Below are 24,898 nucleotides of genomic sequence, written 5' to 3'. Positions count from 1 at the left end.
TTACCTCCACTGCTGTGGGCTATTCTCAGGGCTTCCAAAGAAGCTGCTGGAGTTACTTCTAGCTGGCAGATCATTACTTTGGCTCTGCTAATGGCACTGGCAGCTTCCCTCAGGTCCTCAGTATTCAACAGTAAATTTGCTCCAGCCACTATAACGATGATATTCTGGCCTATAAAGAATTTCTACATGTTTATATTAAAAATCAAGCAAAACCAAGCAACAACATCCTGCGATGTTACAATCACCCTTAGAAAGTCATTATATATAAAATGTGCTGTAAGTATTAATTCTAGCATTTCTAAGCCATTCAGGTTAAATTTCGTATTCCTAATGGATCTTCCTTTACATCTCTGTAGGAATCACATTATTCCGATCATCTTGAGAAAAATCTAAAAAAAAAGATTTCCCTTATCAATATTCTTATATATTTACAAAGAATATTAGCTGATGAATTATATATAACATACTTAAAATTTTTCTCTTATGGGAAATGGCTGGTACAATATATGTGGTAAAGATGCTGAATCCTAAATGACAGAGGTCATAATGATGAGGATAAATAGCAATCAGCTTGCTTAATGCTAAAAACTAATGCTCTTTAGCATGCAGTCAGTTCATGTGTGTACCCCAGGGTATTCAGAAAAGTGGTTTTGTAAATCAAAACACATTTTATGATATCAAACATGAAAACCTATACGAGATAACTTAAGGTAGGGAGAGAGTGATATTTGGCCTATATTGTACTAGATCAAACAGAAGCAGGACTAAGGAATCTTGTATGCTTATCACTTGGACCCACTCTCTACAGTCCCACGCAAGTGAGGGAGGAGTGGTGGCGCATGTTATCTGTCAGGTGAACTCTCAGGAGCTGTGCTGTCCAGTACGGCAGTCATGAGCACAAGCTACACGTGGCGACCGAGCACTTGAAATGTGGCTTGTCTAGACTGCGAAGTGCTTCAATCGTACAATACACAGCAGATTTCAAAGACTGAGTTGTAAGAAAAGAAGGTAAAATATCTCATTAATTTTATTTATTTATTTAAATTGATTAATTAAGTTATTTTTGGTTGCATTGGGTCTTCGTTGCTGCACGTGGGATTTGTCTAGTTACGGCGAGTGGGGGCTACTCTTTGTTGCAGTGTGTGGGCTTCTCATTGCAGTGGCTTCTCTTGCTGTGGAGCACGGGCTCTAGGTGCGCGGGCTTCAGTAGTTGTGGCGCGCAGGCTTCAGTAGTTGTGGCTCGTGGGCTCTAGAGTGCAGGCTCAGTAGATGTAGCGCACAGGTTTAGTTGCTCTGTGGCATGTGGGATCTTCCTGGACCAGGGCTTGAACCCGTGTCCCCTACATTGGCGGGCGGATTCTTAACCATTGCACCACCAGGGAAGTCCCTCATTAATTTTTTTTTTTTTTTTTGCGCTACGCGGGCCTCTCACTGTTGTGGCCTCTCCCGCTGCGGAGCACAGGCTCCGGATGCGTGGGCTCAGCGGCCACGGCTCACGGGCCCAGCAGCTCCGCAGCATGTGGGATCTTCCCGGACCAGGGCATGAACCCGTGTCCCCTGCATCGGCAGGCGGACTCTCAACCACTGCGCCACCAGGGAAGCCCCCTCATTAATTTTAAAGAACGTTTTGATTACATGTTGAAAGGACAATATTTTGGATATATTGAGTTAAGTGAATATATTAAGATTAATTTTACCAGTTCCTTTTTGCTTTTTAAAATGTGGCTAATGGAAAATGTAAAATTATGGACGTGGCTTGCATTATATTCTATAGGACAGCCTGACCTAGAGGGATGAGTTGCATCAGTCTTTTCTGAGCTCTAGGCTGCTTGTGCTGATCTTGTAGAGACGTGACCTAAAATTACCTCTGACCGCAGAACACATGCTGGCCGATCATCTTACCACAGATGTGTCTGTTGGCCAAGGAGGACTTAATAAAGTGGGGATGGTTCAGCATAAACCCGATCTTAGTACTGGAAAAATTCAAAGTACCCGCACACTGAAAGACAGCATACCTCCTCGCCTTTCTCCTTCAGTGACCTCATTCTCTCTGCTACAGTCAACTGCTGCTCTGTGTTGCTGACTCCTGGTTAGACATTTCTGGCCTGGCCTTGGCTGATAAGTGACAAAGCCCAAGACGAAAGCTGTCTGGTGGACACTGCCATATGGTGAGCTCGTTCATGCCTCAAATTAAACTTGTCAAAACTGCTACTCATCCCTTCATTTAAAGATGCTGATTGTTGCCTCTCTGGGTATTTGTGTTAGCTCTTCTACTACAATCTATACTCTCGAGGGCATTACCATACACTATAAACCAGACAGAGTCTACCATAACAGGCACCCCATACACAATATTAAATATCTTTGCATGGAAAATGCAGTATTTTGTTACACAGATATGAAAGAAACAGAACTCGATATCCCTAGAACACAAAAAAGAGGTTTAAGACAGGGAATGAGCTGCTGTTAACAGCAATAATTACTTAAATGTAGCTTAAAATAATGGACACAGACTGTTGTTAGAATGAAATCTTTTGTCTTTAAGTGGAATATATTTTTTGGGGGGTTGTTATTGCAACTTTGAGATCGCTAAAGTAGAACTAAAAATACCATAACTTCATGATAAATGATTTTGTGAAACTGCATTATAAATAAAAGACATATTGTGACAAATCCTAATTTAAAACAATGCACTCTGACTTCTCACAATGCAGTAGGTTCTTCTGTCCTGGGTGCTCCATGAAATGTTTGGTCCTTCTGAATGTTAATTCTAACTTAAAAAAATCTTATGTAGGTGTTTTTTTTTTTTTTAAAGAAGATGTTGGGGGTAGGAATTAATTAATTAATTTATTTATTTTTGCTGTGTTGGGTCTTCGTTTCTGTGCGAGGGCTTTCTCTAGTTGTGGCAAGCGGGGGCCACTCTTCATTGCGGTGCACGGGCCTCTCACTATCGCGGCCTCTCTTGTTGCAGAGCACAGGCTCCAGACGTGCAGGCTCAGTAGTTGTGGCTCACGGGCCTAGTTGCTCCACGGCATGTGGGATCCTCCTGGACCAGGGCTCGAACCCATGTCCCCTGCATTAGCAGGCAGATTCTCAACCACTGCTCCACCAGGGAAGCCCCATATGTAGGTGTTTTTATACTTAAAATAGTTGGCAGCAATTATAAAGTTTACTTGAGGGTAAAGGGAAGTTACTGTTCTCCCCCCCACCGCATAAATTTATTTATTTATTTATTTTTGGCTGTGTTGGGTCTTCGTTGCTGTGCGCGGGCTTTCTCTAGTTGCAGTGAGTGGGGGCTACTCTTTGTTGTGGTGCCTGGGCTTCTCATCACGGTGGCTTCTCTTGTTGCAGAGCATGGGCTCTAGGTGTGTGGGATTCAGTAGTTGTGGCACGTGGGCTCAGTAGCAGTGGCGCAAGGGCTTAGTTGCTCTGTGGCATGTGGGATCTTTCCGGACTAGGGAACGAACCTGTGTCCCCTGCATTGGTAGGTGGATTCTTAACCACTGCGCCACTAGTGAAGTCCTGGAAGTTACTGTTTTTAAAAGACAAATGTTTCAACTATTGCAAGGCCTTGTGACAGGCATAGTTGTATATACAGACTTTTGAGATTTGGTTGCTGTTTAAAGAGCAGACAAAATTGAACACTAACAATAAGTTAGAAGTAATTGGTTGCTGCCATTTGCTCAGTAAATATTCTATAAATATGATTCATCAACTTTCTTTTGCACCTATCTATTTACATTTATTTACTTAGTGTAACTGAAATGACAGATGAATACTTAACTACTTTAGAGAGAAATATCAATTCTAGGTTCACATGAAGGGTAATGGGATGCTACAGAATATAAGTATAATTTTGAGGCAACTACACCACTTCATATGTATTGGATGGACAATTCTGTATTTGAACGATCAACTAGGGAAGTATAAGTAAAGGGCAACATATATATTTAGATTGGAAAGACCACACATTAGAACTTGGAGTGGTGGCTATGGTAAGAGATCCATAGGAATAGGGTAAAAATGGATGCTTCTGCTCTAGTTCTGGAAATGATACTCCAATATGTGAAACACATACCTTCATTACTGACAATTATAGAAGCAGTTCCTGTCGCAGCATCTTTAGTCTGATATGTAAATTCTAAAAGAAAAAGGAAATCATAGTCACGTATGTACAGCCTGGCAAGGATAATCTATTTTAACAATTTCAATGCACCACTAATCCTTAGAAAAACTTTTTAACCTTTAACCATCTGGAATGATAAAAAAGAAATAAGTAATTAGTGCTAATTTATACCCATCACCTATACAATGAGGAAAATACAAGTCTTCACACTTAGCTGCGCCTTTTTTCTACATTAGTGGCAACCCAGCAAACCACCCCCGCTTCCAATGCCTTCAAATTATTCACAGTTGTACACATATGCATTTTTCTAGACCACCATATTTCTTTTCTTCAGTGAAAGAAACGACAGACTTGAGATGAAAGACTAAAGGTCAAACTCATAAAATGAGATTGTTTGATTTTCTTCATTTTCATACGCTTCGCATCTCATCAAGAACTATGGTCTGGCATGTAAATGGAAATGTTGATCAGGCAGCCTTTGGCAGCAGCAAAGAGCCTTGAACTGGAGCCAAAGACCTGCACTCCAGTCCTGGCTCTGGCTCCAGCTAACTGTGTGCTCTTGGACAAATTCAGAACCAATCTGGCCTTCAGTTTCCTCTTTTGTGAAATGATGGTATCAGCATCAGTGGTTTCTAAGATCATTTCCAGCTATGACATTTAATGACTTTTCTTAAGATATCTTTTGTGAATGCAGCACCTGTTTTCTTTTGTCACCTACTTTTGAAACATTTCTATGAGATGAATGCTTGTAACCTCCTATCATTTTATTCCTGTCTGGAGAAACATACATGAAAGAATTAACCAAAGGATATTTAAGCAAGACTAGACAAAGCTGTGCATAAAAATTCTCTGGCCACCAGGGGAGGATCTAATGATTCTATTGTATTTTCAAATTGTAACCAGATTCCAGAAGAAAGTTATAAAAACTAACTTTAAGAAAGATGAAATTTTACCTGTAGAAATATCATTCTGTTTCAAGTTTTCTATATAATCATTGCCAAAGGAATCTTCGCCAACCTGTACCAAAGAAATGATGAACGTTAGATTTTTTTACATTTAGTAAAATGCTACAATGTAGTTTTTAGAATACTTAGCATTTTAAAAGGGCATATCTGCATGGTACTTTGTAAACATTAACTAATTAATCTTCTTAATGTAAGATGCTATACTTGATTTCAGCCCAAAGAATTGTTATATATTAATGTTCCATTTGTATCCTGCCTAAAACGTGAAACATTTAATGACTGTCACGAGTTCTGTAGCTTCACTCTCATTTTGAGCTTTTCACGTGGAAATTGCCATTGAGACAGAGCTGTCCACCATCAACAATCCTCAATATTTATGAAGAATCTCAGCTGTTCATAACTTCAGTATAAATGAAGGCATCTTTGTAATGACCTGTCTGGTGTTTTAGAATCTTATCTTCCCCACTGACCCTGACATGGGGCAAAGAGGAGGGAATTTAGAAAGTCCTGGCTAACTTGGGTAAGTTGGTGTAGTGAAATTCTGTTGTTTTGCAACCTAGCATCCATTCTGGTAATGATACTTCGATTTTTCCTTTGGACTCTTCCATTCACAGAAAACATGATTAGGGTTGCACATTTTTTACAATCAATGAATCTATACTGACACATCATTATCACACAAACTCCATACTTACATCTGGGTCCACTCTGGGATTGTACATTCTTTGGGTTTTGACAAACGTATAGACATGTATCCACCATTATAGTCTCATACAGAAGAGTTTCACTGCCCTAAAATTCCTCCGTGCTCGGCCTATTCATCCCTCCCTCCTCTTATCCCCTGGAAACTACTGATCTTTTCACTGTCTCCATAGTTTTGTCTTTTCCAGAATGCCATATAATTGGAATCATACACCATGTAGACTTTTCAGAATGGCTTTCACTTAGTAATATGCGTCTAAGGTTCCTCCATGTCTTTTTGTGGCCTGATTACTCATTTCTTTTTAGTGCTGAATGATATTCCATGGCATGGATGTACCAGTTTACTTCCCCATTCACCCACTGAAGGACATCTTGGTTGCTTCCAAGTTTTGGCAATTGTGAATTAAGCTGCTATAAACATCCATGTGCTGGTTTTTGTGTGGATCTCCTCCTATTTTTACTTTTAACCAGCTTGTCACCATTTAAATATCAGGAGACTCCACAAAAACAAACATGTTTCTGGGAAGTCCTGAAAATTTAGAGGTCCTGGTAAACACCAGGACTACATTCTTACAAGACAACAGAACTGAACTTGTCTCATTAGTGAGCACATGCTCTCTAGTTCACCATAGCCCCCACCTGGCCTACTGCAATGTATGTTACCTCTTTGGCCCCATAGGCTTTTAGGCTTGCCACACCTGAACTATACTTCTATTTTTCTGTCCTGCAGATAAGCACTTTGTCAGTGGATAACGTCTCTATCTAGGTATCAGCACTCCTGGTATATTCTGCTCCTCTTTGGACATATCAACAGAAAGAAACCTAGAGGTTTACTTGATCAAGAACCTCAATGAGTGATGATAACATTTCCTGGTAGGCTTTTAGACTGTCTAGGTTAAGGGTCAGAAAATTTTTTCTGTCAAGGGCCAGACAGGTAGTAACGATTTAGACACTGCAGGCCAGATGGTCTCTCCTGCACCTATTCGGCTCTGCTACTGTAGTGTGAAAACAGCCAAAGACAATCTGTAAACAAATGGGTATGGCTGTGTTCCAATAAAACTTCACTTACAAAAGTACATGGTGACCAAGATTTGCCCCATGGGACATAGTTTGCTGACCTCTGATTTAAATGCCACCTCTGACGCCTTCTTCCTCAAGGAATACTTTTCCCTGTGCTCCTTTTCTACTGGAAATGCTGATTAGGCAATAATCTCAAATAATATATAAGTTGTTATTAGCAGAATTGCTATCTCTACAATGAAGTACAGAGGGTTGCTGTGGGGAGAGTCCCCTGGTAGAAGGAGGTCATCAACTAAAGGTTTCCTTTACGGAAGGCTGGCCATTTTCTACCAGGTAAGAGCCAAGGCATCCTGTTTCTTAGGTCAAAGACTCATACCAGAAAACAAAATCTTTATCTCATCTTTTTTTAAAAAAAGAATTTATTTACATTATTTAACTCTATCCCATGGGTAATCAAAAGTGTTGTATAGTTGTGAAAGTATCATTATAAGAATGCTGTAGGAATTAAGAAAGGCCATCCCCAGACATGTGGAGCCTGATACAAACTAGAGCAAAGGAACTTCTCTACCCTTCCCTGTCAGTTTTATACAGGCAAACTCTGTTTAAGGTGAATACCACGGGCAGGCTTGATAAATGCTGCTGATATTACAAATATTAGGAAGTGCCAGGCTTCGGAAGAATTGTTGGAGGGGAGGAAGAAACCAAAACATGGAGTTTTGCCCTCAAGAAACTGATAATACTGGAGGGAAAATGAGACATGGAGACACAACTATAACACCAGGTGGAATATCATGTGCATCAGAGGCCTAATTAGGAAGGGATTTCATGCTCAGGGTGTGCAAGCTTTTGCAGGCTTGCTGCAGCTGTACTTTAGAGGCTGCAGTAGCTGCCTGTCTTCTTCCTGCCCAGAGAATTACCTGATTGGCTACATCCCTCAGTGATTGTTATGGTTCCAGATTTATTCTAGTAGTGATTTCCTGGCAAATCTGTTGGCTGGCCTTCTAAGTTCTACACGAGAAGTGGAATAAAATCCTTTGTTTTTGCCTTCTTTGGTATTCTCTTGTCAAAAGGAAATGGAGAAACAGCAACACTGTTGAGGACTAGAAGAAGTGGACTCTGTAGCTCCATTAACTTTGCATGGAGGTTGTAGTGATACATTACAAAGTAAAAGTAGTGAAAAAAGCCTAAGAATAGGAAGACAATATTTTCATTGGTGTCATGGAAGTCAGAAGCCCCTTCACATTAGCTGTGTGATCTGGGACAAGCCACTTTAACCTCTATAGGCTTCAGTTTCCTTATCTGGAAAGACCCAGCCAGTTTGCTGTGAGGGTAAAATAAAATAATATGCATGAAAGGACATTTAAAACTTTAAAGGATTAAGTAATATGACTTGGTGTTATCATCCTCCTCATCATCATGGCTGTACTGCTGCTACTATGGCTGCTTCTCTTGGCGTAGGGGCAGGGCTACTGCTGCTTGGAGTCAACTTATAAACTACTTTCCTGCCCATCTAGTTCTCCCAGACACTTCTAATTCTTCCTGTTGCCACCTACCTTCAACAGAAAAGCAATTGATCATGGAAGCAGGCAGGTGGGTGCATTATTTTAAAAATGAGACTGTATTACTATTATTATTTTAATAAAAACATAACAGCTCCATTAATGGTTTGGTGTAAATAATGCTGTTTAATATAACCATGTATCTTGGGAATTCCCTGGTGGTACAATGGTTAGGACTTCACGCTTTCACTGCCAAGGGTGTGGGTTCAATCCCTGGTTGGGGAGCTAAGATCCCACAAGCTGCCTGGTGTGGCCAAAAAAAAAAAAAAAAAAAAAAAAAATATATATATATATATATATATATATATATATATATATATAGGCATACACACACACACACACACACACACACACACACACACACACACATATATATAACCATGGATCTTATTCCTTTTATAAGAACAATATAGCCAACTGGGAGCACATCTATGCCCAGGGTTACAATATTTATTGTATTGAAACGGGGACAAAAAGCAATGGAGATCTGAGTCCTATTTAAAAAGTCCTTTACAAAGTGAGAGAGTAGCACTGACATATATACACTACCAAATGTACAACAGATAGCTAGTGGGAAGCTGCTGCACAGCACAGCGAGGGCAGCTTGATGCTCTGTGACCACGTAGTGGGGTGGGACAGGGAGGGTGGGGCTCCCTATCCCTGTGATCCTTGGACTGTGGCCTTGGCCCGTGATTCAGCTGAGTACTGACTACACAACTCTTAACTACTTGAAGTCTTTCATTACACGTGTCACTGTACGCATCTTGATGGATTCCTGCTTAATAGCCCTCATCACAATGTCCTGACGAATATCTCCCCTTAGCTCAGTATCAGATGTTGTGCCTGTGCCAGTGCTCCTCCATCACAGCTTGACTGAGCTTGTTGCAGGGCAGTAGAAACTTAAGGTTGCTAAGAAAATTTTCTACCTGTTTTTCCTTTGCTCCATCTGTTCATTTTTATCTTGAGTAATTTCATGATTTTGGTTATCTACTTGGAATTTGTTATCTTTAAGAAACCTGCTATAAGGCAGTTTGGCTAATTTGCTAAATAAAAATATACTTCATAATTGAATGAAATATCATGATTAATGGATAACAATAACTCATATTATAAAAGATATTTTTCTTTTTAAGAAGTCTAAGAATACGATGCAATTTGTTTAAGCTTAAATAAATCCATGTCTAAAGGTCCCAGGGTATCTAAGCAAAGTAACCTTGTATAGGTTTTAGCTGAAGCCATGTTTCCATGTCCTTTCTGTACAGACATCCAGGCTAAATTCCACTGTGGGGCTAAACAACAGATGACTAAATCAGTCACAGTAGATATAAAGAACTTTCAAAATTGTACAGGTGCTCAAATAACCATCATACACAGACCAGAATAAAACAAATAGCACCTCTGTTTAATCAGCCTCCTTACTCGAACATTTCCCAAAATGCAAAATAGAAATATTTGAATTGTGAAACTGAACTTGGGAAATGAATCACGAAACCATAGGAGTGGATGTGAGAGGAATAGAAGGCGTGCGGGCTCAGTAGTTGTGGTGCGTGGGCTCAGTAGTTGCGGCTCGCAGGTTCTACAGTGTGTGGGCTCAGCAGTTGTGGTGCACCGGCTTTGTTGCTCCGCGGCATGTGGGATCTTCCTGGACCAGGGACGGAACTTGTGTCCCCTGCATTGGCAGGTGGATTCTTAACCACTGCACCACCAGAGAAGTCCCCCAGATTCCTTTCTGATCCAAGATACAGCATTAGCAGAAAATAGCTTAGAGATGAGTACATCATCAGTTATTAGACCAAGTTTCCAAGAGCTGTGTTGCTGGAGTGAAACCTGCTAAAAAAAGGATGATTTATGCTGTTGTTTAGCAGCTGGACCACAGAAACCCACTGGAGTAGGCTAATTCCCCTCACTTCACTTCTTACACTCCAGTTATAAACTCATTAAATTCAGGGAATGCAGCATTAAGTTATTTGAGGACTGCTACTTCCCAGAGGATTCAGTGAGGTAGAAACTAATATGAAGGACAAGGAAGATTACTCTCTCCTATTTAAATCTTTAAAAACAACGAACCTGGGCTTCCCTGGTGGCGCAGTGGTTAAGGATCTGCGGGGACACGGGTTCGATCTCGAGTCTGTGAAGATCCCACATGCCATGGAGCAACTAAGCCCGTGCACCACAACTGCTGAGCCTGTACTCTAGAGCCTGCGAGCCACAACTACTGAAGCCCGCGTGCCTAGAGCCTGTGCACCGCAACAAGTGAAGCCACCGCAATGAAAAGCTTGTGCACTGCAACGAAGAGTAGCTCCCGCTCGCTGCAACTAGAGAAAGCCTGCATGCAGCGATGAAGACCCAATACAGCCAAAAATAAATAAAAATAAAAAAATAAAAAAATCCCCCACGAACCTCTCAAAGACTCATACAGATACATAAACATGCACGTACATGTACTTGTTTATAGCAGCACTGTTCACAACAGCCAAAAGGTGGGAACAGCCCATCAGCACATAAACAAATTGTGGTATATACAATGGAATATTATTCAGCCACAAAAGGAATAAAGTACTAATACATGCTATAAGGTAGATGAACCTTGAAAACATTATGCTAAGTGAAAAAAGCCAGACACAAAATGTCACATATCATATAATTCCATTTATAGGAAATATCCAGAATAGATAAATCCATAGAGACAGAAGGCAGATTGGTGGTTGTCAGGGGCTGAGGGGAGGGGGGAATGGGGAGAAACTGCTTAATGGGCAAGGAGTTTTTACTTTAGAATGATGGAAATGTTCTGGAACTAGATAGAAATGGTGGTTGTACAACATTGTGAATGTACTAAATGCCACTGAATTGTTCACTTTAAACTAGTTAAAAAAAATGAGCTCATGTCTTAAACCGGGTTCTCGCCTCTAGAACCCTCTCCACCATACTTTACACTTACCTTGCACACCATAGATGTCTTTGCTCCAAGCCTAGCAGCTTGGACACACTGGTTGGCACCTTTCCCTCCAAAGCCAATAAAAAACTTATGACCGTGGATGGTTTCACCAGGTTTTGGCAGACGAGAAGTAAGGCTGTCATAATTTTAAAAGAGGAGAAAAAAAAAAAAAGCACATTGGTAACTGCAATCAATTTAAGCTCTTCAGAAGACAGAGGGAAGTTTATCTGATGGAGCTCTAGTCTTAGCAGCCAGAACTGCAGGCAGAAGCAGGAAAGATTACCTTTCCCTCGAAGATAACATTCAGTAGTTTGCATCACTGTCAAGAACGCATCTGCTTGACAAAACTCTTCTCTCCCCCACTGCCCCATAGCCATACTGCTGTAGCTCTACTTCAGATGACAGCTCTTAGAGTCTGTACTGCATCAGGGTTGTTAATGGGTGCTGCTGTTTTCCATCTTGGGAAACTCCTGGAGGGAAGTAACTTCATATTCCCCCCCCTTCCCAATGCCCAGCACAGAACTGTATTCACAGTGGGACTTAATAAATGGGACCAAGTTATTGTGCATTTCTGTACAGGTTTATCTGGTCATTTACAAGAAGCAGGAAGTGCGCCAGGATTCTGGTAGTCCTGTTCGGGAGCCAAGGGGAAGAGGGAAGTTGCAATTCCGGGCACTAAAGAATCTTATTTGTTTCCTTGGGGGTGGGGTGGGAGTGGGGTATTTAGATGGCAGGATTAGGTTTTAGTCCGAGTCCATCCTGTATACCACCCATTTCACGCACTGACTCAAAAAGAGCATACATATATATATAATATATAATGTGTATATATATATATATATATATATATATATACATTAAGCATTCTAAAGATCTAAGTTTAGTTTAAAAATTTTACTATGGAAAATTCCAAACATATAAAACTAGAGGAAATGCTATATTGACTTCCCCTATCCCCATGTACCCATCACCCAGATTCAACTATTGTCAACTCGTAGCCAATCCTGTTTCAGTCTATACCTTCACTGACTTCTCCAAGTGCTAAGGATTTTTACTGACATTACTGTCTAATGAAGATAATATTAAACGAGGCAAAAAGCGTAAAAGACTTGCTCCAGGGTATGATTTTCATAACACTGAAGGTGGAAGATGCGAGGAAACAAAATCTTTGAAGAACAGATGACTTTAAATGGAAAAGGAGTTCTGGGTATAGGGGCAAGTGGAGAAGATTGGCCACAAAGAGGACCAAGGGCCAGATGGAGCCAATGGAGAGATGGCAGGTGTGCCCCAAAGGTTAATTAGCTTTAGACAGGAAAGAAAGACCAAGAGAGAAGTTCACAATAACTCATTTGAGAACCTACTCTGTTTTGGCAGATTAGAAATTTACATTCATTTCCCACCTAGGCTGTGATCTAACTGAAAACAGCCTGTCTGCAATGGAATGACATATGACTGGTGCCAAGAACACATGATCATGTCAATAAAAACAAAGTTTGACCTATGAACCTCCTTTAAGTATTTCTAAAAGTCTCAATAAATTGGGCCAAAACTACTCCATTCCCTAGCAGTGCCCTGTCAAATATGGTTATTTGAGATTCAAAAGAGACTCATCAATAATTTGAAAACATCCCACTCTGCTCCTCCCCTTTTCAATTCTATTTTTATCTTGGATTCTAAATGCATTTATAGTACTGATGAAAAAAATATACATCTACAAGGTTCACTTCTGAAAAAGGTACTCAATCAAGAGAAAAATGGTTTTAATGTAATGTTATTATCCTGTCATTTAATTTAGCAATGACAAGTGATGATGAGATTTTGATTTGCATCAGAAATCTTAAACATTTTAGGATTCTGTTATGAACAGGCAATGATGAGTAATCTGTGTGATTGAGTAACTATATGAATTCTTGGCTTATTGATGCTGCTGCAAACAACATTCAGAGCAACCTTAAAAAGAAAAAATATCCAATGTGGCTAAAAACAGGCCAAAATAATTAGTAAGACTGTCACTAAAGAAACTTATGACTTCCACTATATTTATACTTAGATCTGGGTCATAACTTACTGGTTTGAATTAAGTGTAGTTTTTATTATCAACTGTGGGAAACCATGAAAAATATATCACCAGATTATTATTGGGATGTACGTGTATGTGGGGGAGGAGTGAAATCAGGGGTACTGCGTGTATGTGTTTGATGTGGGAGCAGATGGCTGGGATTTAAACTCATTTCTAAACAACTTATATTAACACAAGCACTGTACTAAGTTAGCCATCACTGAAATTCCTCACTCCTTTGGAACGCTACTATTTTCTTTTCCTTCTACATCTTCGTCCTATTCTTATTTCCTTCCTCCCTCAGTTGTCGCCTTGCCCTGCATGAGGATAGGGACCAATGTCTGCACCATCTTATCCCCATTTGCTGACTGAACGAACCTTTGTAAGAGTCTCCTGTTTTCTCTGAAGGGTAGCAGAATACGCTACTCCAAAATATGACTGGAGAAGGACGTGTTACTGCAAAATATGCTGCTTTGGTATATTGATTATCTTGACTGTAGGCACGTGAAAAACAGCAACTGCAGGGAGAGGCTTTCTCTGAACTCCCCTTTTCTGCCTACGGACAGATCCTCCCAAAGGAACTCAACTGCCATAAATCCCCTTCCTGGGAGTTTCATCAACCAGAGAGGATTGACTCTTGTCACAGGAGAGACTAGAAGTCAATACCACGCCTAGACAGACATTGTCACAGACTGTCACAACTCCCATCTATTCTTCTAAGGGGCCATTCACCTGTCCTAAAAATCATTCACTCTCCCCTAAGAGACCTACCACTCCCCTCCCCCTTCCCTATTAAGATGTTATTTAATCCCAAATTCTAAGTCACCTTGGGGATTCATTTTTCCCCTGGGTAACTCCCGTGTATACCTGAGGGATACATTAATAAATTTGTTTGTTTTTCTCTTATTAATCTGTTTTTCATTACGGGGGTCTCAGCCAAGAACTTAGAAAGGTAGAGGGAAGATGATTTCCACCCCTACATCTCTTTTCCATGTCTCCCCTGTATGGCATCCGTTCTTTCCTCTGAATTGAAGATGTGGAGGTGTTGACGAATGAGGGCTGGGATGACTGTTCAATCGTCTGGCAATAAAAATTCCATGTTTTACAAGACCTTGCCCACTGCATTCCCAATACCGGCAGCATTCCTTTCTATGAGCAAGAACTGTAACTAGAACTCATACTGTCATTCCTTCATTCACACGTTAATTCAACAAGTGTTAAATCAGTGTTTTCCAATGAACCTCCTAAGGGCAAAATAAGCTTGCTGACAGTGAGATAAAACCTAACCATGATGCTAATAACACATGAGTGAAAAAAACATGTCACAGAATAAGATTAGTATGACCTGATTCATGTGTCTTAAAAGGAAAAAGATACATGTTCTCATATGATATGTAAATGCATAGGAAATGAAATGTTAATGACAGATACCCATGAGAAGGATGGGAGTGGGGGGCAAAAGTACGCGGAAGTACAGTAAGTCCCCTACTTACGAACGAGTTCTGTTCCGAGAACGCATTCGTAAGTCTAATTTGTTCATAAGTCCAACAAAGTTAGCTTAGGTACCCAACTAACACAATCGGCTATATGGTACTGTACTGTAATAATAGGTTTACAATACTTTTCATACAAATAATACATAGAAAACAAGCAAACACAAAAAATAAAACATTTTAATCTTACAGTACAGTACCTTGAAAAGTACAGTAGTACAGCACAACAGCTGGCATCCAGGGGCTGGCACTGAGTGAACAGGCAAGAAGCGTTACTGACTGCAGCAGGAAGAGGAGGTAGGAGATGGTAGAGATGAAGGATTGTCAGCAATAGGAGACGGAGGGTAAGCTGCAATTTCACTCATGCCTGACGTTGATGGAACGCACGTTCGCATCTTGGAAAGTTCACAACTTGAAGTTTCGTATGTAGGGGACCTACTATATTCAATAAGAATATCTTTGTGTTTTATGGGAAGGCACTTGTTACTACTTCAGATGCATCTGGCCTCGCCGCATCTTTTTCTAGCCGCCAGTTGCCTCCGCTGGCTTCTTGCAGGCGCAGCCGAATAGAGCCTTGCCCAGGGCCATCCTCTCCCCACGCCAGGATTTCTGTTTCTGTTCTGGGCTGTTCTGCAGGACAGAGCAACCTGTTAAACACATCAAGTATCTTGGTATAAGCTCTTCTGCTTCCCGGCTTCACTTTCCCTGGCCCTCACTCTTGCTCCCTGGATTACAGTCCAGCACAGAGGATGTGCACTCAAGCCTTTGTCTCATTGCCCTGCTTTCTGTTGAAAGATAGTTTATTGCTGATTTATTATTTTTTTAAAAGTGAATGAATTAAAGAGTGGAAAGTGAACTGGAGGGCAACTAGAACATCAGTTACAAACGGGCAGAAGCATTTCTGAATTATAGATCCTAATTTACTTTGAATTAGGTTTTTCTATCTTTTTTTTCTTTATTAAAATCATGAAATTAAGGTCAGGTTGAGGAAAGGACCTGCACAAAGCACCATCCGCTGTATGAAAGCATCACCATAATTCTTCCCAATTCAAACATGAGCTCTTAGTAGGGTGTCAAAGACAGACCAATTAAGTGCTCAAAGGAAAAAAAAAAAAGGGGGGGGGGAAGCAGTACTGGCAGAAATATACCATTGCTACCATTTAAAATTTTTAAATAGTGTAAATTTCTGAATGAAGGAGAAAACCAGTCATAAGAAATATATTTGAATTTAAAACAAATCGTAACTTTAAAATGTCATGATATTTTATTTATTAAAAAATTTTTTTAAAAAAAATTTTATGATATTTTAAAGTTGGACAGAAGGAAGCACCGATAAATGTCCAGGTGGCCCCCCCAGTCTTCTGGGCCATGAGAGGTCATGCAGTTAGAGTTTGGTTGTATGAGGAAGGAGGCCTGAGCCACTTACAGATTGCATTACCTTTGACAGCTTTTCCCTCTTTGAACCAGCTTCTTCTCTTGCAAAACAGGTTTAATAATACTTGTCAACTCCTTAAATGCCTGGGTTTTGTACTCTGAGTTATTTCACTGACAGGTGTTACCAGAACAACTTATCAATTGCTTTTAACTTCTTGACAATGATGTGCCTGTTACAGGTTCTCAGAGATGATTCATATCAAAGGAAGGAATGACCTGGTGAAACAGGGATAAGAAGCGTTTTGACCAAAGAGGTTACACTGATACTGGCTCCAGCCAAAAGTCAAGGAATATGCTGCTTTTTGGCTTTTGAATTCCATCCTTTCTTCTTCTGGCTGTAAGCTTCTGACACTGTACACCCCTGTAACAGGGGATTGTACCATTAGTTATCACCCAGTTAACATTCATTATGCTCATTTATTATTCCTACTGCCTGTATTTTTCAACCATATCTATTCTTCCCAGCATTTGTGTATGTCACATTTACAAGCATGGGGTAATTCCCAAACCAAGCCAGTGATAACTATTTCTACCTCTGTAAAAAGAACTTAGCCTTGCAGCTAAAACTTCATTTTGTGGTTCCTAACCCTAAATTTGCATATGTACACGTATGATTTATTTAAGGAAATGAAATATGAATTATGCTTTAGATGGTTCTTAACTGATTTTGATTTCTAACTCATATCTTTGCCTAGCTAACAAGCCTGTGGCTAAAGTCATTCTGTCTGAAGATGCAGCTACTTTTGAATTTATAGAAGAGATAAATAATACTCTAGTGAGAAGTGGCCAGCCTTTCAGAGTGTCATATACTTGACCCTTATTTATTTAAATTTTGCTTATGTGTGAGAAAGTGTGCTAGGCATTGGGAGAGCCTGTAAAGCCAAGCATGTTATGGTTTTCTCCCATGTTATGGTCTTACATGGCTTTTCATTCACATCTCTGTTCAAATGTTACCTCCTTGGAGAGGCCTTCCCAGACCACCTTACAGGTGAGATACCCCTTCCTAATTGAATTTTTGTAAAGTATTTATTCATTCATTCATTCTGACAAATAACACTAGGTTTGTGGATCAGATCCAGCCTTTTAATTACTCTTAATTGTGTTAGTTCTCCATATCCCAGTCCCCTGTAGGGTGACATGATGAGAGAAACCGTTAAATCATGAATTTTGGGAGTTGATGTAGGACAGCTGACACAGCTGCTCCTTCCCCTCCCCTCTAGGGTGGGGTGGGGCAGAGAGAGAGAGGGAGGGAGGGAGGGAGGGAGGGGGGAGAAGAATATGACCTACTGACTTTTGCTCTGTAATGTAAACAAATCCACTTAGGGGAAAGGAGGGGGGGGGTCTTTAGGTTTACAATCCCTAGAATGTAAATAAATGTATCCAAGGAAAAAGTCTCTAAATCTCTCCAGAGGTCTCTGACTTGTACAGTTTGTTTGCCATTCAAACATTCTTTAATCCAAGTGCCAACAGTCTTTCTCAGAAAGTCATGATCATGCACAAACATGAAAACATTCATGGAGCATCGCATCCCAACAATTTTCTTCACGGCAATATCACTGCCCAACGTTACAACACTCACTTATTTCTTTCCTCTTGCCCTAGCTTCTTTTGGATTAATTGTATTCCATTTCTTCTTCACTATTGATGAGTTATTAACTCCACCTCTTTTTTTCTATTTTTTAAAAGTGATTGATCTAGGGTTTACAATAAGCACTTTAGTTTATTTCCAAATATTACTAAACTACTTTACTTATAAATGTAATCTACTTTACGGTAGTATTCGTCCATTACCCCTTCCTAACCTTTGTGTTATTATTGGCATACATTTTACTTCTACATAATATAAACCATACAACACTGTGTTATTATTTTTATTTAAATTGTCAATTGCCTTTTAAAGAAATTAAGAAATGAAGAAAAGAACGCTTTGCATTTATCCATAGATTTACCATTTCTGGGACTTTTCATGCCTTTGAGTGGATCTGAGTTTCCATCTAGTACTATTTTGGTTTCACCTACAAAACTTCCTTCAGTATTTATTGTAGTGCAATTTTCTAGTAATAAATTCTCTTGGCTATTGTTTTCCTGTCTTTATTTCCCCATCATATTTGAAGGATATAGAATTTTATGTTGACAGTTTATTTTTCCAGTACTTTAAAGATTTCATTTTTTTTTTCTGGCTTGCATTGTTTCTAATGAGAAATCTGCAGTCAATCTTTGCTCCCCTTATGTAATGTGTATTTTCCCCTCTGGTTGCTTTTAAGAGTTTCTGTTTATAATTGGTTTGCAGGAATTTGATTACAGTGTGCTTTGCTATGGTTTACATTATGTTTATCCTACTTGGGGCTCATTGAAATTCTTAGATCTATGTGTTTATATTTTTCATAGCATTTGAAAAAAATTCAGCCATTGTTTCTTCAAATAGTTTTTGTGCCTCTCCCACTCTTTTTTTCTTCTTAGATTCCATTTATACATGATAGACTGCTTGTCTCATATCACAGAGGCTCTGTGCATTTTGCTCAGTCATTTTTTCCCTCTACACTTCAATTTAGATAATCTCTATTCACTGTCTTCAAGTACAGTGATCCTTTCTTCTCTAATGTCTACTCTGCTGATAAGCCCATCAAATGAATTTTTCATTTCAAATACTGCACCTTTCATTTCTTAAATCTCTATTTGGTTCTTTTATACGTCTTCCACTTTTCTCCTCATTATGTTCAAGTTCTTCTTTAAATCACTGAGCATTTACAAGGGCTCTTCTAAAATCCCTTTCTGTGAATTCCATCATCCCTGTCATTTCTGTGTTGGTTTGGACTTTTTATTTTCTTGGTTATGGATAACATTTTCTTGGTTCTTTGCTTGTCTAATGACTTTTGATTGAATGCGGAACATTGCAAATATTACATCAGGTGTCTTAATTCTATTGTATTTTTCCAAAGGATTGAACTTTTTCAGGCAGTTAATTTGTGGGTCTGTTTGATCCTTTGAGGAATGTTTTTGAGAGTTGTTACAGTGAGTTTAGAGTACCTTTACTTTAGGGCAAGTTTACCCCTTCTAACTAAATTGTGATCCTTCTTGGATCTCCACTGAATGCTCCAGGGGTTCAACAATGTCTCTGGCTGGACAGAACTCAACACCTCCCATTCCTGTACAATTTCTGGGACATGTTCAGCTTAGAGCTCTCCAGTAGTCGCCCAGCTTTGTGGAGTTTCTATGTATGTCCATTTAGCATTTAGCAACAGAGTCAAGGGGACCCCTTTGCAGATTTCTGGACCTTCCCCTGATTAGCTCCTTCTCTTCCAGTATATGTTCCCATAAATCCTAGCCACCATAGTCTTCCTAAGTTATGAACGCAGTTTTCTCAACTCACTGATGCTGCCATGCTTCCTTTGAGTTCCTCCTCTCTGCGCGATGGTCAGTAATGTGCCTCCAGGACTTACCTTGTTTGTTTCCTTTCTCTTCTGGATAACACTCCTGTTGTCCAATATCAGAAACAGTTGCTTCATATGTTTTGTCCCATTTTCTAGTTGTTTGTGGTGGGAAGGTAAGTCTTATACTAGTTATTCTAATATGGTCAGAAGTAAACATTTTTGAATGAATGTTCTACACCTTAAAAGACACTTAGTTGGGATAACAGAATCCCACATACATAATAAATCATACAGGGACTTCCTTGGTGGTGCAGTGGTTAAGACTCCGTTCTCCCAATGTAGGGGGCCCGGGTTCTATCCCTGGTCAGGGAACTAGATCCCACATGCATGCTGTAACTAAGAGTTCACATGCCACAACTAAGGAGCTGGCAAGCCGCAACTAAGGTGCCCACCTGCTGCAACTAAGAAGACTGCCTGCTGCAAATAAGACCCAGCACAACCAAAAAAAAAAAAAAAAAAAGCAAAAAAGCATATGGCTCCACATTAAAAAAAAAAATCATACAATGAGGCAAAAGTGCTATGTATGACTGTAGCCCAAGTAGAATGCTTATTAAACAAATGTGGTCAGAATAACAGGGACAAAACAGGCTCATATCCTTCTTCAGTCTTCCAATGTGGGATAGAGGACTGAGTACAGAAGGTACCAGAGGCGTACAGGTCAAAGTATTAAAAATATATTGGGCTTCCCTGGTGGCGCAGTGGTTGAGAGTCCGCCTGCCGATGCAGGGGACACGGGTTCGTGCCCCGGTCCGGGAAGATCCCATATGCCGTGGAGCGGCTAGGCCCGTGAGCCATGGCCGCTGAGCCTGCGCGTCCAGAGAACGGGAGAGGCCACACAATGAGAAGCCCGCATAAGGCAAAAATATATATATATCTATATCTATCTATCTATCTATATATATATCTAAAAACTAAAACACCATCTAATGTCAACTAATCTTTTTGAATAATTATATATATATATATATATACTTCCTTACTCCCAGCTGAGGAAAGTTCTGGAGAAAGAATAAAAGCTTGGATAGGGAGGTGCTGAATGAGCTAATTTTGGAACTACAAGGTGCAAGAGGAGAGAGCAGGAGAAATACATATATGTATGTGTATGGGGGGTTAGCGAGTGGGGATTGGACAACTACAGGATGGCATAAAGTTATGTGGGACAATCAGGATGCAGAAAAAAAGGAGCAGAAAGAATTGTTGAGACATTTATCAAAGTTCCTGATGAAAAATGTTTTAATTCATTGAAGAAGATAAGCAAAGTATGATAATGTCAAATAACTATAAACCAATATTTTTCTATTTTGCCAATTAATTATAGTAAATTTTAAATTTCAAAATGACTCCTGTCACCACATTGCAATTATCTCTAGGCTAGTTCTTCCTGCCATCTGCTGGTGTAGGTAAAAGAAATATAAATGGAATTAATTTTATTGTAAGCAAAATATGATTAGAAGGCTAAATCACACAAAAATAATGTATTCTGGAATCAGTTATTAAAAACGTTAATTTACCTACTATGTTTGGTTTTTAGTGCTCATGCTTCTTTCACATTCCCATCATCACGAATAATCAAGAACTGATTATATTGTATATGAGCGTCACAATACATTTGTAGGATGGGTCAGGATAGGTATTATCATCTTTTCTGTCTTAGGAAGGAAGTGAGAACTCAAAAAAGTAATGGCTTATCAAAATGTACATAGCTATTAGGTAGATGAACCTAAATCTTAATTCTGGACTTAGGATTCCACTGCCATGGTCTTTATTTTTTATTTTATTTTTTTTGCGGTACGCGGGCCTCTCACTGTTGTGGCCTCTCCCGTTGCGGAGCACAGGCTCCGGACGCGCAGGCTCAGCGGCCATGGCTCACGGGCCCAGCCGCTCCGCGGCATGTGGGATCCTCCCGGACCGGGGCACGAACCCGTGTCCCCTGCACTGGCAGGCGGACTCGCAACCACTGCGCCACCAGGGAAGCCCTGCCATGGTCTTTAAATCATTCTATGCTACTTTCTTTGACAATCAACTTTCTCTCAATTTTTTTAAACGAAAACTTTAAAAAATCTACTCTCTTAGCAATATTGTATTATTAACTATAGTTACGCTGTTGTACATTACATCCCTGTGACCTATTTATTTTATGACTGGGAGTTTGTTCCTTTTGAGCCCCTACCCGTTTCACTCACCCCCACCCCCACCTCTGGCCACCACCCATCTGTTCTTTGTATCTATGAGCTTAGTTTTTAAATTAAATAATTTTTTTTTAAGATCCCACATATTAGTGATCTCAATCGGTATTTGTCTGACTTATTCCACTTAGCATAATGCCCTCCAGGTCTATCTATATTGGTGCAAATTTTTCTTTTTTTCTTATGGCTGAATAATATCCCATTGTGTATATACATACACCACATTTTCTTTATCCATTCATTCATCAGTGGACCCTTAGATTGTTAGTTCAATTTTTAACTTTTTGAGGAAGCTCCATTCTATTTTTCATAGTGGCTGTACAATTTGCACTCCCACCAACAGTACACAATGGTTCCCTTTTCTCCAACACTTATTTCTTGTCTTTTTGATAACAGCCACTCTAAACAGGTGTGAGATGATAATACATTGTGGTTTTGATTTGCATTTCCCTGATGATTAGTGATGTTGAGCATCTCTTCATGTGACTCTTGGGCATCTATATGTCTTCTTAGGAAAAATGTCTATTCAGAACTTCTGCCCATTAAAAAAAAAATTTATTTATTTATTTATTTTTTGCTGTGTTGGGTCTTCGTTTCTGTGCGAGGGCTTTCTCTAGTTGCAGCGAGGGGGGGCCACTCTACATCGCGGTGCATGGGCCTCTCGCTATCGTGGCCTCTCGTTGTGGAGCACATGCTCCAGATGCACAGGCTCAGTAGTTGTGGCTCACGGGCCCAGTTGCTCTGCGGCATGTGGGATCCTCCCAGACCAGGGCTCGAACCCGTGTCCTAGATTAGTATTAGCAGGCAGATTCTCAACCACTGCGCCACCAGGGAAGCCCATTTTTTTTTTTTTTTTTTTTTGCAGTATGCGGGCCTCTCACTGTTGTGGCCTCTCCCGTTGCGGAGCACAGGCTCCGGACGCGCAGGCCTAGCAGCCATGGCTCACGGGCTTAGTTGCTCCGCGGCATGTGGGATCTTCCCGGACCAGGGCACGAACCCGTGTCTCCTGCATCGGCAGGCGGATTCTCAACCACTGCGCCACCAGGGAAGCCCGGAAGCCCATTTTTTAACTGGATTTTTTTTTGCTCTTGAGTTGCAGGAGTTCTTTATATATTTTAGATATTTTTTCTCAATTTTGACTATAATATTGGACATTCAGTAGATATAAGAAACACTTGTTTAACATTATTTTTATGAGCATAAAAAATAGCAAATTCTGTACTGAAAAAGACTTACAGTTCATTGCATCTCTCTACTTCTTTTGACTGACACTAAGTGATGTTACAGGGGAGAGTGGTGGCCTCCAATACGCTGTCATAATAGTTAAGTGTTCATTCTTAAAATCTTATTTGTATTTCAAATCTCTTTGCATAACCTATTCCCTATGATTGGAAATTTCTTTCCCCTTCTTCTTTTTGGAGCTAATCTATATGTGTCCTTTAAAATTCAACTCAGATATTACTTCGTTTAGGACTCCGAATGTAACCGTGTGGGTTAGTTGCCCTGCCTCTACTCCCTAGCAATCTATGCATGTTTGTCTCATAGCCTGTATCACATTCGCTTCTGTATCACTATGGCCTAAGACTGTGCCTATACACATCAAGTGTCCAATAAACAGTTGTTAAAATATACATACATTAATAGTGCCAGATACCATTTCTTGAGTGCTTATCATAAGACAAATACTGCACTAAGCACCTATGACCACTAAATCACTTAATCCTTACAATAATCCCAAGACAAGGTTATTATTTTCATCTCCATTTCACAGATAAGAAGAATGAGAATTAGATGAAAAAACGTATCCAAGCTCACCCAGTAAAAGATGGCAGAGCCAGGATTCAAACCAAGGCTGGTCTGACTACAAAACCCATTATAAGGTATTATGTACAAATGTACTTAATGTCCCTTGGAATTATTTATATTTCATGTTTTTATAATTTCTCATGTAATTTCTGGTAGCTGTACTTTTGAAGAATATTGGAGTTTGGCAAGCTGAACCAAGATGGTAAGGTGGAAAGACCAAATAGTGTTCCTTTCCTTAGAGTTCAGGAGGCATTAAGTTGATGGATCAAAGAAGACATAATAATGGTATTTAGAAAGTAATGAAAACTAAATTATAACAACAACAACAAAAAGTACAAGTACACCTCAGAGATATTGCTGGTTCAGTTCCAGACCAGCACAAAAAAGCGAATATCACAAGAAAGTGAGTCACATGAATTTTTTGGTTTCCCAGTGTATATAAGTTATGTTTATACTATAGTGTAGTCTAAGAATGTGCAATAGCATTACGTCAAAAAAACAATGTACCTGCCTTATTTAAAAAATACTTTATTGCTAAAAAATGCTAACCATCATCTGAGCCTTCAGCAAGTCATAATCATTTAGCTGGTGGAGTGTGTTGTCTCGAAGTTGACGGCTGCTGACTGATCAGGGTAAAAAGGTGTCCATGGCAATTTCTTACAATAGGACAGTGAAGTCTGCCACATCAATTGACTCTTCCTTTCATGAACCATCTCTCTATGTAGTGTGCAATGCTGTTTGATAGCATTTTACCCACAGTAGAACTTCTTTCAAAATCTGAGTCAATCCTTTCAAACCCTGCTGCTGCTGTATCAACTAAGTTTATGTAATGCTCTAAATCCTTTGTTATCATTTCAACAATCTTCACAGCATCTTCACCAGGAGTAGATTCCATCTCAAGAAACCACTTTCTTTGCTCATCCCTAAGAAGCAGCTCCTCATTTGTTCAAGTTTTGTCATGAGACGACAGCACTTCAGTCACACCTTCAGGCTCCATTTCTAGCTCTCTTGCTATTTCTACCACATCTGCAGGTATTTCCTCCACCGAAGTTGTGAACTCCTCAGAGTCATCCATGAGGGTTGCAATCAGCTTCTTCCAAGCTCCTGTTAATGTTAATATTTTGACCTCTTCCCATGAATCACAAATGTTCTTAATAGCATCTAGAATGGTGAATCCTTTCC

At 39.9% G+C, this 24,898-nt stretch overlaps 2 protein-coding genes across 11 annotated transcripts in view; one reads left to right on the top strand and one right to left on the bottom strand.

Moving 5' to 3' along the window:
- The window catches only part of BABAM2 (BRISC and BRCA1 A complex member 2), a 512,794-nt gene that overhangs the window by 53,941 nt on the left and 433,955 nt on the right, over window positions 1-24,898 (top strand). The gene's annotated exons all lie outside the window — the stretch shown is intronic.
- Window positions 1-24,898, bottom strand: part of RBKS (ribokinase) — a 90,638-nt gene that overhangs the window by 52,543 nt on the left and 13,197 nt on the right. For 5 of the 9 annotated variants that reach the window (XR_010835598.1, XM_067007885.1, XM_067007886.1 and 2 more), the window contains exons 2-5: window positions 11,311-11,443; window positions 5,080-5,143; window positions 4,079-4,141; window positions 5-169 (exon numbers count right to left, since the gene is read on the bottom strand). Coding sequence is in view for 7 of the 9 variants with exons in the window: in XM_067007885.1 (XP_066863986.1) it covers window positions 5-169; window positions 4,079-4,141; window positions 5,080-5,143; window positions 11,311-11,443 (425 nt within the window). In the remaining 2 variants the exon portion in view is untranslated. Of the gene's footprint in view, window positions 1-4; window positions 170-4,078; window positions 4,142-5,079; window positions 5,144-11,310; window positions 11,444-11,590; window positions 11,853-15,059; window positions 15,507-16,297; window positions 16,510-24,898 lie in introns of those variants that run through there. The other 4 variants (XM_067007888.1, XM_067007887.1, XR_010835597.1 and 1 more) reach the window with 4 other exon arrangements.

This window comes from Kogia breviceps, chromosome 11 (genome assembly GCF_026419965.1).
Source record: "Kogia breviceps isolate mKogBre1 chromosome 11, mKogBre1 haplotype 1, whole genome shotgun sequence".
Classification (NCBI taxonomy): Eukaryota; Metazoa; Chordata; class Mammalia; order Artiodactyla; family Physeteridae; genus Kogia; species Kogia breviceps.
Note: the sequence above shows the minus strand (reverse complement) of the source record. Positions and strands in the feature narration are given on the sequence as shown.